Source organism: Myodes glareolus, chromosome 10 (assembly GCF_982192425.1).
Source record: "Myodes glareolus chromosome 10, mMyoGla1.1, whole genome shotgun sequence".
NCBI classification, from domain to species: Eukaryota; Metazoa; Chordata; class Mammalia; order Rodentia; family Cricetidae; genus Myodes; species Myodes glareolus.
In genome coordinates, this window is record NC_142035.1 from 70,019,745 (window position 1) to 70,036,535 (window position 16,791).

General features: G+C 36.6%; 1 protein-coding gene across 2 annotated transcripts in view; it reads left to right on the plus strand.

Annotated features, from left to right (window-relative positions):
• Mettl15 (methyltransferase 15, mitochondrial 12S rRNA N4-cytidine) overlaps nt 1-16,791 on the plus strand; it is a 181,777-nt gene that overhangs the window by 136,407 nt on the left and 28,579 nt on the right. For both annotated transcript variants that reach the window (XM_048443705.3, XM_048443703.3), the window contains exons 5-6: nt 11,768-11,959; nt 15,714-15,892. In XM_048443705.3, the coding sequence (XP_048299662.3) occupies nt 11,768-11,959; nt 15,714-15,892 (371 nt within the window). The remainder of the gene's footprint in view (nt 1-11,767; nt 11,960-15,713; nt 15,893-16,791) is intronic.

Sequence of the window (16,791 nt, forward strand, 5' to 3'; positions counted from 1 at the left end):
CAGCAGCTAAAAATGTTTACTGTTCTTCTGGAAGACCTGGGTTAACTCCAAGATGGTGGCTCACAAATGTTTGAAACTCCAGTCTCAGGGGATCATGTTGCTGTCTATGGGGACCAGTCTCTAGCAGTGCAGAACTCAAAAGGAATACATAAAGTCGGCACAGAATCAGCGCATACAATGGCATTTTTATCCAAGGAAGAAAGGGAAAAAACACTCACACATTTTCTTGTTGGTTTTCTTCAGACCTTTTCTTTATTCCTTTGCATTCTCTATTCTCTATTTTCCTGCTGATTGTCTTCTCTCATTTTGATGTTTTCTTTTTTAAATCTATCTTTATTCTTGATATTTTTCTTCTAATTCCTTCTAACTTTTTCATTCTTGATGTTTTCCTTCTAACTCATTTTAACTCTCTCATTCTTGATGTTTTTGTTATAACTCACTCATTCTTGATGATTTTCTTCTAACTCTCTCATTCTTGATTTTTTTTTGTTCTAATTCACTTTAACTCTATCTTTATTCTTTCCCTTATAGGTTTTATATCCCAGCAAGATCTTTCAGACAGTATAAAAATTACAGTGTGGTTACACTCTGCTTTTCATGTGAATGAACACAAGTGAAAAACAGCATATTTTCCTTATCCTTTACATGACTAAACATTTTATGTACTACAGATGAAAAATAAATCATCCCAATGTTGTAGGAGGAGTGGGCCGCATCCCACCGCCCAACTAGGTTAATACCCGAAATAACAACACAGAAACTGTATTCATTTAAACACTTCCTGGCCAATTATAACTAGCCTCTCATTGGCTATCTCTCACATCTTGCTTTAACGCATTTTTACCAATTGGTGTAACACCACAAGGTCGTGGCTTACTGGGAAAAATTCTAACCAGCATCAGTCTCAGGTAGGAGCTTCATGGCATCTGCCACACTGTCCTTCCCAGCATTCCATTCTATCTTCCCTTCCTATCTAAATTCTGCCCTATCAAAAGGCTAAGGCAGTTTCTTTATTCAACCAATTAAAAGCAACACATAGTCAGAAGGACCTCCTACACCATCCCAAGAATCCATGTACATTAATACCCAAGCACCTTATTACAGATATATTAACAGTATGTAAACAAGATATTCTTTTCCTGGCAGGCTGCATTTTTTCGTTACAAAGAAAAGACCAATCACTTTATTACTTATCTTGAAAGGTAATATTGTAAGGAATCTTAAAAGAATCACAAATCTAAATGTTTATATGTGAAAAAAAATCAGTCAACTCTAATTTAAATCTTTGGGTTGCATACCCACTCATTTGTAGTTTCTTTTATCTTATATATTTAGGGAAAAATGGGTATAAGGAATTAATCATCACTTTTGATCATCAACCATTCCTAGCTAGAAAGGCATGTCAGCTAATAATAATTGGGCTGCTTTGTTCTTGTTCCCTGACATTAATGAGTCCCTCACTCAACTACCATCCTTTCTAAAACTTCAGATTGTCTTCTTGGGTTTTTCACCTTAAAGCTATTTAACAAAACATCTTAGTCTAACTTTAAGTAATTTTCAAAGATTTGTTTTGGCTATGATGCACTTGCAAATCTGTGAACACAGCTTCCAACTGTAAGATTAAAAGTTTTAAACTAGCTGGGCTAATGGAATTTAATTGTCTTCTTTAAACATTAACCTAAGCCACAGTCTATATGACTCTTCGGTAGAAACTCATGTATTCCAGCTGTGTGGTACTTCTTTGTTTTATTTTAAATGATTAAAACTCTACTTAAACTAGCATTATTATCAATTAGACAGTATAGCTTAAGAAGAAATCATCTTCATAATAATCTATAGGTAAAAATGTGTAAAAGGAATGGCGGACTGCGTTCCCGCCCACCACCCGGCTAGCTTTACCTGAAATAATTACACGGAAACTGTATTCATTTAAACACTGCCTGGCCCATTATCTGTAGCATCTTATTGGCTAACTCTCTCATATTGATCAACCCATTTCTAATAATCTGTGTCTCACCATGAGGTTGTGGTTTACCGGGAGAGATTCAGCATGTCTGACCTGGCAGCTTCATGGTGGGCAGTTCTCTTCACCCTACTTTCTTCCTTCCAGAATTCAGTTCTTCCCCGCCTACCTATGTTCTGACCTATCAGGCCAGGCAGTTTTCTTTATTAATTAACCGATGAAAGCAACAGATAGATAGAAGACTCTCATACATCATTTTTCTTTTTCTGTTTAAACAAAAATGAAGACTTTAACCTTAACATAGTAAAATTACATATAACAGAACAGTTATAAAGCAAGAATTGCAGTTACAATATTTATATCTACTTTATCTTTTATCATAACTATTACCATTCTTCAACTCCATCAAAGACTCCAGAAGGATATAATATTACCTAAATAAACAAGAAATAAACAACTTTCAAAACTCTAGAAATGACAGAGACATCTCACTGCCTGTACAGTCACCCAAAGTTCTTTTGTACCGTTGAGGCATCCATCTTCAGCCTACAGGCCCATAGTATCCAGCAGACATTTCCATGAAACAGGAAATTTGAAAGGCAGTTCAGTCACTATCTGCTGTATCCTGCAGAATGTCTCGCAGACTCTTTCATGAATCAGGAACCCCGAAAGACCATCTCACCTTTAGGCAAGTTCAGCAGTCCTCTCTCTGCGGGTTCTTTGTGTCCAGTTTATTCACAGTCCAGGCAAGAGCAGTTTCTTGCCCAAATGGCTAACCAACTCCATAAGGAGCCTCTTCAATGCCCATCTTCCTCTTGAAGTAGATTGGTGCTGCCAGGAGCAGACGTGTCTCATTGTCATGAAAATCCCTAAGTCATTAAAACATTAAATGTCATATTCTGTAGTCTTTGAAAGATATGAAGAATGCCTATCTAACTGAAATATATCTCTATATATCCAGAAAATCCAACTAACATGACTACAAGCTTGACTATTATTGATGATTATCCATTAACAACCTACATTTCCTAATTATACATTTTAAATGAATTACACAGTCACAATACCTTAATCAAGATCAGAAATGCATATACATATTACAAAATTGACCTTAAAATTTCTATCAATGCAAATTATTCATATCTATATCATATCCCCCTTTAAATGTAAAAGAACATTTATAAACAATATTTGGGAATATGGACATAGTTATTTCTCTCCAAACTTCTTCCTGCTGTGTAGGGGCATTGTTAATCAGGTCTTTTTTGGTAAAACCTGTGTGCTAGATTCATCTCAGTCGGCAGTTGAGCAAAGTAATTTCTTGAGGGTGTTCATAGCAACATTTCAGGAGGACATGGTCTATCATACCATATTGGATTTGAAGCAATCCACAGGGTCTCATCCTCTGAGAAAACAAAAGAAGGACCTCCTTTCCAAAGCATCATATTCTTAGACCCAAATTCTGAAGTCATTAAACCTTATGATATCCATTCTGGTTTAGCTTGACAGCCCATATAATGAAATGTCTCTCTATACTTAGCTCCTTCACAGTCAAAAATTTTAAAGAAAGCACAGTGTACATAATCTAGACTATCTGTGAATTTTCCATTTTTATGTGGCTTCTTTTTATTTATTTCTTTTACTCTATAACAATCTGTATTCTGTCTCTTTAAAGACTTTACCCTCTTTTTTTAAGGCATTAACTTTATTTTCTATATTCTTTTTTTTCTCTCTCCTAAGCCTACGTATGTCTAATTCTATGTAACACTATGACCCATTTAGAGGTCTTTTCCGTCTGAATCTGCCCTATTGTGAATCTGTAATTCTTTACTGTCCAGGAGCAGTTCTTAAAATGCGAAGCGCTTCTTAAAAACTTTAGCTTGCGCCACATAGATTTAATACTTTACCGCCTGTTTCCTGCCCAGTCTAAACCTTAACTGTGCGGTTATTATGGTAATTACGATGAGAGTCTTCTATCTATCTGTTGCTTTCATTGGTTAATTAATAAAGAAAACTGCCTGGCCTGATAGGTCAGAACATAGGTAGGCGGGGAAGACAGAACTGAATTCTGGAAGGAAGAAAGCAGGGTGAAGAGAGCTACCGCCATGAAGCTGCCAGGTCAGACATGCTGAATCTCTCCCAGTGAGCCACAACCTCGTGGTGAGACACAGATTATTAGAAATGGGTTGATCAATATGAGAGAGTTAGCCAATAAGATGCTACAGATAATGGGCCAGGCAGTGTTTAAATGAATACAGATTCCATGTAATTATTTCAGGTAAAGCTAGCCGGGTGGCGGGCGGGAACGCAACCTGTCGCTCCTTCTACAAAAATGCCTAGTAGAAAGGATGTTACCATGAGATAAACAGATTATTTTACAGGCAATGGGTATCTCCCCATACCCATTCACACCATGCCATAACCGGAGAAAGATGGCAGCAAACATGTGAAGGCACAGCAGAAAAAGGGGCATTCTGTAGCCTGTGGTCTCAGGGCCTTGCCTATCCAAGATTCACCCATCAGGTGTTCACCTCCTGATGTGCTTATAGCCTGAAGCCAAATGCCATCTGCTGCCCCTCTGACATGTCCATTGGCAGCATCTACTACCCCTCTTTGGGCCTCCATGATTACCAAACACAAAGCACATGTAAGTGCACACAGGCATAACCAACATGGGAATAAAAAAAATAAATTTTTGAAGGATCAGATATCTATCTCCTAAGGATATTATACTAAAACTGACCAGAATGTTCCTGTATAAAAATCTGTATACATGTATTGTTTTTGTGTGCACGCGTGCGTGCGTGCGTGCGTGCGTGCGTGCGTGCGTGTGTGTGTGTGTGTGTGTGTTTGTGTAGATAGGTAGGTAGGGAGGTAGGGGTTTCTCTCTTCCTCCCCTCTCACCTGCATCCATTCTCTTTCTCTCATTAGTAAAAAATCCAGGCTTTTAAGGGATGATAAAATAAAATATAGTAAGATAAGACGAAAACTAACATATCAGACTTGGACAAAGCAAACAAACAAAAAGAGCCCCAGAGAACCCAAAAGAAACTAAGACACATGGGATCCCACAATCAAAATTTCAATAAAAACACTAAACTTGAAAGTCATCTTGTATACACAATGAACTTTGCATGGACTTGTGTAGGCCCTGTGGAAGCTGCCTCAATCTCTTGGAGTTCATATGTATATATGTTAATCAGGTTCATTTCGAAGGCCTTGTTTTCTTTCTTTTTTTTTTTTTGACTTTCTGTTCCAACACTAAATATAATTTATTTTTCTTTTTTTATTTATTTATTAAAAATTTTTGCCCCCTCCTTTCATTTTCCTCCCCCTCCCCCTGCTTTCCCTCCCGCTCCCTCTCCAGTCCTAAGAGCAGTCAGGGTGCCCTGCCCTGTGGGAAGCCCAAGGTCCTCCCCCCTCCATTCAGGTCTAGGAAGGTGTGCATCTGAACAGACTAGGCTCCCCAAAAACCAGTACATGCAGTGGAATCAAAACTCAGTGCCATTATCATTGGCTTCTCAGTCAGCCCTCATTGTCAGCCACATTCCAAGAGTCTGGTCTAATCACATGCTCATTCAGTCCCAGTCCAGCTGGCCTTGTTGAGCTCCCATTAGATCAGTCCTACCATCTCAGTGAGAAGGCCTTGTTTTCTTGGTGTTCTGGTTCTCTCTGGTTCTCACACTCTTTCTGCCTCCTTTTTTTTTTTTTTTTTTTTTTTTGTAGGGTTCCCTAAGCCCTGCAGTGAGAAATTTGATGGAGACATCCCATTTAGGTCTGAGTGTTCCAAGGTCTCTCACTCAGGTTTCACTGTGGATCTCTTTGTTTGCTCCTCTCTGCTGCTGCAGGAAGCATCTCTGATGATGGCTGAGCAAGACATTGGTTTAAGAGTATAGCAAAATATCATTAGGAGTCATTAATTGCTACAGTCTTTGAGTAGAACACTAATATTTGGGTTTGTGACCCAAGCAGTGTTGGATGTGGTTTGCAGCTCATGGAGTGGGCCTTCAATCAAATCAAATATTGCTGGTTACTGCCATGAGGTTTGTATCACCCTAGCATATCTTGCAGATATGATGCTGTTGTAGAACAAAGGGTTTGTGGCTGGATTGGTGCTTATATGTTTTCTTTGGTAGTGTGCAGAGTACCATTCCATAACAAAGATGCTAGCATGTATGTGTAAAGGCTCTATGCATGCACAAGCTTTCTTTCCCGTGTTCAGTCAGCCATGCAGGTTTTATCTTTATCAATGGGACCTTACCATTACTTTTTGGAGAGCAACCTATTGTCTGAACAACAGCCTTGATTGTTTGTTCCCATATAAGCCCTCTGGCCAAAAAAGCAATTAGGTTTAACCAAATCCCAGTACTAGAAACTTCATTTGGGGATAGGAGATAGAAAGTAGGGACTCTTCCCTCCACCCCCATTATTTGAGAATTTCATTTATGTTGCCTTTCTATATATGTATTTTTAGGAAGGTTCTAATGTACTAGGTTTCCGTAGCACTCCACAAATGGCACTTAATTTTAGGTGTCTCTCCCATATTTCCTCCCTCATCCTCCTTTTCTTCCCCCTCCCCACTTGATCCTCCACTTCCAGTCCCCCGCATTCATTCATAACTATTTGTTCCATTCTCTTTCCTAGTGAGATCTATCTGTAACCCCAGTCCCTTACTCTATACCTTGATCTTCCCATTCCAGAACCCCCATCCAGTATACTTGCCTTGTGATTTGAGTTGAAATAGCTCTTTTTTTTATTTTCTGTAAGATTTTATTATAATATCAATATTGTTTTGTTTATATAATATTAAAGTTACTTAAATAGCTAAATATTTAAATGTTTGGAAGAATACATGGTGAAGACACCTGTGCATGTCTTTTTCTCTGTGGGAGACTTTATAATTACAGATTAAATTTATAAGTGATTTTAGGACTATATTTTATGTTTCTTTTGTCAGTTTTAATAAGTTATAGTTTCCTGAGAATATTTTCATTTTATCTAAATTTCTAATTTACTAGCATACCATTGTTAAACATTTCCTCCTGTGATATATTTGATGTCTTTTAGTGTCTAATGTGGTATTTTCTTCTTCATCCCTTATGTTGATAAACATTCTTATGGGCTGTTAATCAATTTTCTTAGTCTTTTCAGAGAGCTTATTATAACTCATTGTATAAAATATTCCTTTTTAAATTTTTATATCTTTTATTTATTTAATTCTTTCTTTTAATTGATTTGTTTTTATTTTTGCTTTCTCTTATGGGATTTGGATGTGCTGTTGTGTTTTGATGGCAGAAGGTACAAATAATCCCACCTTATTTCAGAATTAAGTATAATAAAGGGTTATTTATTTAGAGGAGACTTAGAGACCACTGTCCTAGATTACAGTTCTCTGCACGAATGGGGAACAGGAACAGAGTCTAGCAGCTGGAAGCAAGAGCTGGAAGCAAGAGAGAGAGCGTGCATACTTTACAACTGCTTTCATAGTATAAGAGACCACACCCTAGTGAGCTGGTATCTTAAAGACTGTTGGTTGAAGGAGCTGAAAGAGCTTCCACAACAGTGTTTATTTATAAAAATAAAGACATTGTTCACCATGCCCATTTTTTAAATAAGCATACACACGTGGAAGTTTCCAGAGCACAGCATTAGCAGCATACCCTAAGCCTCAATGCTTTGCCTTTTCACTGGGTTACTTTGTTATTGCTCAGTTTAACTCATTCCTAGTATCATTTTAAAATTCATTTTGTTTATTGAAATCGAGAAGTATGTAAGTGTTAAAACAGTTTTGGTTTTCCAAGTTATCTCTTTGTGTCTGACTGCCAGTTAAGTACTGTCCCTTGGTCTGTGTCTGTAGTCCTACCACTCAGGAGAAAAGAATACTTGAGGGGTATAATTGCCATAGTGGATGGGATGTTATTTGCATTTGTGTGTGTACATTCATGCATATTTACCTTTAGTAGATCTCCTAAGTATCTCTTGTATCTTACTGGCCAGAATTGTACACATGTTGATCTCTGAACAAATTATGATAGCCATGAGCATGATGTATGCAAAGCATAAAATCTACTCCTAAATATGTTTTTATGAGGATTCCCCAGCAAAATAGAACTAGTAGAAGATAGATATATAAAAACATGCTTATTAATGTGTGTGTCCGTGCATGCATGTGTATATGTAATGTGTATGATATATAACTTAAGAAATAAGTACAAAGTGTGGTTTAGCATATAAAAATATGTAAAAATATAAATGAGTTGAATGCTTTTTATTTTTTAGATGTTAGCTTTATTTTTAATTATGTGTATGTGTGTTTATATTAGGGTATGTATACTTGCGTGTGTACATGAGTGTAAGTGCCCATGGAGGCCAGAGGGAGATATCAGACTACCTCAGGCTGATGTTTCAGATGACTGTGAGCTGCTATATGGGTGCCGGAAACCAAACATGAATCCTCTGCCATTGCAAGTGCTCTAAACTACTGAACCATCTCCCTAGTCCCACACAAAATATACCTCACTCACTCTGCTCACAGCTCTCCCATGCGTGTGTGGGGCTGGAGGAGTGAAGAAGTAGAGAGAATACTGATTGGGGGAGGGTTTACTTCACGAAATTTGCTCACAGAACTGTGAGATCTGTCGTGTGAAATCTGTGAACAGGCTGTAAAGTCTGGGGTGTAAAGTAATGTTGCAGCATTGAGGCAGAATTCCGTCTTCCCCTGGGAAACATGATTCTTAGCTTTTAAGACATTGTAGCTGAGTGGATGAAGCACACTTCCATTCTTAAAGTTAATGTTTTTTACTTAAAACCCACTCACTGAAAAGGACCTTTATAGCAATACCTAAACTACTACCTATTTAAATAACCAGTCTGCTACAAATATCAAGTACCTGGTAGTTTTTTTTTTGTTTGTTTGTTTGGGTTTTTCTGTTGTTGTTGTTGTTGTTGTTTTTTAATCTATAGCTGAACTTTTGAGTTCCTATTGGAATGGAGAGTTTGGAAACTCAGCGGAGGTTAAAAGTGTCCCTAGATTAGGTAGAGGTTCATGTGTGGGAAGGCTTCCATGCAGCATGGGTTCTGAATTGAGTAATATAAGGTTACTTACAAACCTCACCATGACAAGTTGCAGAAGTGACTGCTTAATTGAAAGTACTAATGATGTTTTTTCCTTGGCTTTGCTTTTTATTTTATTTGGACTTTCATGTATAAGCTTTATACATTATGCTCTTTTATATATAAGCTAACCCATTCTTTTAATCTTGAACTACCTCTTCAGTCCCAAGAGTAATAGTGAATTCTAACTAGTAATAATGCTCAAATATGAATTAGATTACTGGTGCTTACTGGAAATTAAGTTCCAATATTATATGTTTCTTAACATCTGGTATAAATAACATACTCTTTTTTTGTTTGTTTGTTTATAAAAATTTCCACTTCCTCCCCTCCTCTCCATACCCTCCCATTCCCTCCCTCCCTCTCCTCCCCCCCCACTCCCTCTCCTCCTCCCTCTCCAGTCCAAAGAGCAGTCAGGGTTTCCTGCCCTGTGGGAAGTTCAAGTTCCTCCCCTCTCCCTCCAGGCCTAGGAAGGTGAGCATCCAAACAGACTAGGATCCCAAACAGCCAGTACATGCAGACGAAACATAAATAACACATTCTAAAGCAATATTTTGCTCACATTGAGTTAATGAAGTAATGGGCATGATTTTCTCTACAGTTATTTTAATATTGACTAGTGGTTGAGAAAGAATAGCATCAGGATTCCCCAGAGAAGCAGAATACTTTGGATTTGAGTTAATGATATTGATATGTGTGTGTGTGTGTGTGTGTGTGTGTGTGTGTGTGTGTGTGTGCATATTGTTTCTTACATTTAAATACTTGGTGATTACTTTAGTATATGAAAAACACTTGTTTCCTTAAGTGTCCTAACCACAAATTTCCCTTGCTACTGTGCTCTTGAAGGTAAGATTCCCTAGCTGAGCATCTTTTCTTGGCAGAGGGATCTCTTGGACTCTATTTCTGCTTCTGTTTGATCAGCAGCTTCAGTTCCCTGTAATTTTGAGCAGCTATTCAAACAAGCCAATCACATCCTTCTGTAACAACAAGGAGGTGCTTTGACAACATACTTCCTCCCTCATCCATGTACTCTCATAGTTTTGTTTCCTTGTCCACAAAATTGTGAGTAGATGTGGTTAATCACCTATATCCAGTAAGGAGTGATGGATGTTTGACTATCACTGTAGCCTAAGTTTGGAATCTGGAGGTGATTAGAACAGAATAGTTCCTTTTTTCAGCCCCTACTTATGATATTGGAGTAGGAAAAGATTCAAATTTCAGCATTGGCATAAGTGACTAGTGAAATGTGTTCTAATCCTGAAACTTTATTGTTTTTTGCTTTTGCAATACAGTTTTATTAGCATTGATATTTTTCTAAAACAGGTAGAGCACTTATTTATCTCTCTATCATTAGCTCCAGCCAGATTGCTCTGTAAAATGTATCTGTTCCTCTCAGCTGTTAACTCAAAAAATCATGACTTACTAGTTTTCCTCCCCCCTTGTTATATTCGCCAAATAGCATAATAACTGCCACAGCAGAAATGTAGGGAATATTTGGCATGTAATCTAAGAGAATCCAGAAATTACCCTTTCATCCAGAATTTGAGGAAAAATTACCAGTGAGCTGTGACTTTTCCCTTCAATGGCATAAGATATAAGTAAATGCTTTAAATGTGAATTGCCTAATGTTGTTAAAATACAAGCCCATTCTCCTTCCGAAATGGATCCTTGTTGTCTTAAGACCTCTGCTGAAGCCTAAGGGCAGCAGCTTCCTTTGCATAGGAAGGAGAACTGGAATGGCAACATGGTGATCCAAACCTCTTCCTGTCTGTTGATTCTGAATGCTTCATGCCCAATTTGAAATTCTTGTTGGAAGAAGAATTCTTCAGTAGTTATTGAGTACTGTCCTTATTTTATTCCTGATGTTTGTAGCTACATAATACCCCTGTCCTAAGTACAGGATAAACATGCATAGCAGTCAAATACTGGGAGTGGACATATTAAAAAATTTCCTCATGGTTCTTTTTATTACTTAGAGATTTGTATTTAACAGGTACCTAAAAACTACCTGTAAATGGGGTAGTGTGGAATACATGTGTACACTCTGTAATGTTTAAATCAGAGTACAGTAGCACATTAAAATCCTTATTTACTCTTTAAGATTTAGTAACTATACATTGAGCAACCTTTCTTATTTTCTTCTTTCCCCAACTCTTTTCTCATCACTACAAGATACCCATACTAACCTCAACATTGAGATCAGTGTATTAATATTTCACATATGAATGCAAGTTATATATTACCCGTTCTCCTGCACATTCTTAACTCACCTAGCATAATGATTTCCACTTCCATCTGCATTGTTGCACATATTGCTAGATTTCATTCCTTTTTTGTGATTGAATAGCATTCATGATGTGTATGCATGTTTTATTTATGTTAGTTTTGTTTTATGCCTACTGTATTTGAATTTGCTTGTAAGTTAAGTAATTCTTTTGTAAGAATTTCATGTGCTGCCTTTCTTACTCATGAGTGTAAGAAATTTTTAAAGAAGGTAAAACCTAGTCTGACCAAGGGTTGTTTTTCTGATTTCTAAATATATACTTTCTCAAAAGTATAATGCTAAGCAAGTTCATGGTACTTTGTGTAATTTTTTTAGGTAAATTGTCCAGGATGTACTCCCTTCCTTTGGTCAAAAATGTAACGAAAGTCTGATACAGCAGAATTCTTCTATCTTGGGTTTATTCACAGGAAACAGGTCCAAGCTTTGTTAGGCCAATTCAGCGAGGCAGAGGCTTTGTTAATAAAAGCTGGAGTGCAGCCAGGAACTGTTGATGGAGTTCTTTTGGATCTGGGGTGTTCCTCCATGCAACTTGATGCTCCTGAGCGAGGTTTCTCCCTTCGGAAGGATGGTCCTTTGGACATGAGGATGGATGGAGACAGGTGGGTATTAAAAAAGCGTTTCTTCTTACCATAAAAAAAATCAATTTCTTAAAATCATTCTGAATTTAATTTCCTTGAAGACTGAAAAATTCCCAGCACACTCCCACATCCAGCACTGTCCATACATAGTAAATCAGCTGTGTGTGGTGCTCATTATAGACTTCAGTCTTTCTTTGGCTTTGGAATTCTAAAAGGAAAATATTTACTTTCTTTACAGAATATAGTGAGGAGGTATTCAGAATGAGGAAATCAACTTTTATGGGATTTTTTTTCACCGACAATATGGGTTTTTAATAGTAATTTGGAAAAAGTTAATGCTGAAACAATTGCTTTATTTTTGTGCATATCCAGCTATGTATATGTAAGAAGGAAGAGTAGCTGGATTTAATTGATATTCTTTTATAATGCTGCAAAAAAAAAAAAGTCTGGCAGGGTTCCTGTGGTCAGCAGTTCTGTTTTGTTCTATCTATTATGCAGTCACCCTAGTTGTATCTTCTCTGAAGTATATTCAGTGTATGGCACTGTATCCTACATCACGACATAAGTCAGCACAGACTGTTACCTGTGACTCCCCTTCATTCTTTGGCACTGTAAATATACTAATGCTTATTTACCATGATTCAATTCAGATAGACACACACTCCATTTAATGGCATTATGTTGCATTGTAGGGAAGATTAGGAAAACTTTCTTTTTCAACATTGATTTTAAAGCTTAAATTAGTACTGACATCTGAACCTACTAGTGGTCTCATGCCAGAATAACCTATATCTCCAAAGCTTACCCTTGATTTTTGCATGGACATTGTGTCATGCCATGAATATCCTGTGACAAATACTCATATATGGTCTCTTACCTTGATATGTGACATGAGTGCTAAATAGAGACATATTTATTAGAATTGTATTGTTTCTGAATCTTTTGCCTTCTTCTATTTGCATGCAATATTAGCATTTATAGAACTAAGCATATCATGATAAAATAAATCTTTTAACAACTAGGATCTAATAGTGAAGATCAGATATTCTCAACTTTGGAAATAAGTTGGGGTTGTATAAAATAAAATATTGAGTAAATTTATACTCTTCCTGTGTCTTGCTGAGGAAGAAAGGTACTTTCTGTAATACAGTGAACAAATCATCTAATTAATAGCAATGAATTACCATATTCTTAATGTAAAAGCTTTTTGGGCAAGTTTTAATTTGTAAATCTACATCCATGCGTTTTTCCTCAGGAAATACAAAATAAGATTGTTCCTGAGAATTAAGCCCTCAAGTCAATACCTTATGTTTGAAATTATAGTTTAAATAATATATATATTTAAAAGTTGAAGATCTTCCAGGTAGATCATATGGACTATGACCTATATGAGTATTCAGAACAGGAAAATCAGTTTACTTGCATATATGGGAAAATGAAAGTCAGGCATACAAAGATGTGCACTGCAAATACAAGTAGAAGGGCAGGCCATGGGGAAAAAATTATATTTATACACACACACACACACACACACACAGAGACAGACTTGTGATCTGTGCGACCCCAGAATGTGATAGATTCCTATGATAAAGACACACACAAGAGTCATTTTCACACTGGATCACAGTAGAGTCTTAACTCTATGTTTACCCAAATCTCACCAGCCACTGCTTTTAGATTATCTTCTCATGTAGCAGGGAGGAATTCCAAGCTTCAGGAACTTGAAAGGCTACTTCTTTGTTGGGAGATAATAAACTGGCACCCTAGTTAAGACTTTCTCTTATGATTTTGGTTGCAGTGAGTTAAGGAAATCTTTGGACTGACAAGGGTAAAATTTGTGTTTTCATAGAGGAGCAGTGCTTCTTGTCCATCATATTAATGCCTGTTCTAATACAGATTTCTCACCTTCCAACTCCAAGAGTGATGTTCCTTTTGTTTTCTAGCATTATGGAAACTTCTACACAAATATTTTGTGTTAATGGAACAGTAAGAAAATATCATACCTTTGTTCATTAAATGCCACCTGATCAAAATGCTATTTTAATTTTCTTTTTTAAAAGTAGAAAGTTATGAGAAACTAAATCCATCCATACTGTCTTATAGTAGCACTGATAGAGCTAAGGATCTGAATAGCAAGTATTGTCCCCAATGGGCAGTGGCTTGGGTAACTAAATTCATAAGTAGGTAAGATCTAGCAGGAATTTTTGTCTTTTATAGTCAAAATGATGGCTGGCAAATATAATAATTGGAAATATCTGAAGATCATGAATGTTTATTGCCCAGTATTTACTATGTCATGTGGGCGTCCTCCCAACAATTTAATAATTGAGATAATAATTGTTATATTCATTTCCCAGATTAAAATTGAAAGTCTACTGCATTTAAAACTTTATCCTATACAACAAGGCTGCAAATCCTTTAAGATCATTACAACCTTAAAAGAAAGGATCTTCATTTGTAAGTCAAAAAAAGCAAACCACCGAGATCAAAGTTAGGGCTACCATATAAGATTCATTGGTACAGGGTTTCAAAAGAAAATGAGGCTGTCAGTTTGAGAGGGTGGGAAGGGCTGGAGTGAGGAAAGGTGACGGAGTATAATCACATTTCAATTTAAAACATACATAAATAAATAAAAGTAAGCCGAAATGAAAAATAAAATCATCATATATGGAATAGGATGTTTCCCACTCCCCCCCAAAAATCAGAGAGAGACTACGAGTTTCAGAGATAGACAAGTAGACATGCAAAATGGAGTACAAGGATCAAACTTTTTCCTGGATTCACAAGCATGTTAACAAGGTAATGATTTTCCAAGAGAATTTCAGATGTTTTTCAACCTCAATGTATCTTAAACCTTGGGTTTTAATGCTCCTGTATCTTTGGAACTCATGACTATTCACAGTATGAAGCTAATACTCCCACATATTTGTGTGGAGCAGTAACTGTATTCCTTTCAGATGTTCCTGATAAGTCACGTCGTGGCTAACATCAGTTAGAATGCTTTGACCCACTTCTCTAATTGGAAATAAACTAGAATGATCTGACAGCGAACACTATTTTATGCTAGTATAATTTAGTCTGTGTGGTCAGAACTTGGATTTTCTTTTCGTGCCATACTTGAAAATAATATTTAGCCTTTTTCAATCAGTGCTGTTTATTTTGAAGCTTTAATCCATGATGACATTTGTCACTGATGCCTAAGCTAATATCAAATATCCAGAACATGCACAGTTAGCATTAGGTCTTTTAGTTATTGTGCAGGGAAACTGCCTAGCGTCTTCTTGTGTAGACTTTCTAAGTTGGGCTTTGCGGTTGTTCCACATATATGTTTTTTGCTGACATGGATTACTCACTAGCGCTTAGACTTGATCAGTTATCATCTGTCAGCATTGTGTCTCCTAGTCTAAAAAAACCCGAATAATTCAATCAGTAACTTAAATTTTGAATAAGTTAAATCTAAACATTCTTCTATTTTATCTTAAGAGAAAGCTACAAAATCAATATTAACTTTTTTATGAATGAAAGTTAAAGATTAAGAAAATACTATAACTTCCCATTTCCTTGACCTCAAATGAATGTTTCAGGATCCTCTTGCCATAATGATTACTATGTAAAACAGAAACTCTCTTTTATTTCTGTGCTGTTTCAGTCTGTTTCAGAATTTCTTCTAGGCAATGTGTGACGAATGCCTGCGTTCATGTTTCCAGTACTCTGAAATATCAACACTTGTCAATGAAAATGGTGTCAGTAAACTGGTTGGCTCCTTTTTGCACAGGTATCCTGACATGCCCACTGCTGCTGATGTTGTGAATGCTTTAGATCAACAAGCACTTGCATCCATCCTGAGAGCATATGGAGAGGAGAAGCATGCCAAGAAAATTGCTTCTGCAATCATTCAAGCACGCAGCATATACCCTATCTCCAGAACCCAGCAACTTGCCAGCGTTGTTGCAGGTACCCTCATTAATTCTCTTTCATGTCTAAGGGTAAAAAATTAAATATCTGTTACATACATATGTACATACATACATACATATGTGTGTGTGTGTGTGTGTGTGTGTGTGTGTGTGTGTGTGTGTGTGTGTGTTCCTCCCTGTCTGGCTTCCAGAGGGATTCATTTGTATATGAATTTTGAATGTGAAATCTTTCAGAATAGCATTCTTTATATCTTTCTCAAATGTCAGGTTTCTTTTTTTTCTTTTTTTTTTTTTAGCTTTCTCTCTTTGACAGCTCTAATACTGCACACACTTTTTAAAAATTATTTACCATAGGTGACTGATTAATATAATAGAAATTTTATAAGTGGTAATTTATCATCTGTGCTGACCAAGGTGAAAGATGGAATGACAAGGTTTAAAGAATGTCTTAATCCATCACAGTGGTTGATTAGCATCCTGTATGAGATTTGTCATTACCGCTCACAGTTCTAGATTTTAATATTTCAGGCAAAAGGAGAATTGCATTGCCCAACTGCTAAAATAAAACTCAGTGACTCATACATCTATTCTAAACAATCAGCTAACAAAGGGTATGTGATGTATAGGTTATTCTGCTTTGTGGGTGCTAACTAAATCAGCCTAAGGGACTTATTGAAACATTTCATCTTTTCTGCTGTTCACCTCCATAAACCTCTTGAACCGGACTCTAGCTAGAAGTGCTTTTTTGTACCCTTTCCATTTGAAGCCAAAGCTGTTTCACAGCTATGTTTTGAAGAAAAGTTTCTCAAAGTAAAAATGCAACTCCTGCAGTTATTTAACAGAATTACAGTGGTAAATTATTCATCTTGTTGAACCAACAAAAACACTGTATCATTTTTATATACCAAAAATATTAAGATTGTTTTCATTGTTTCT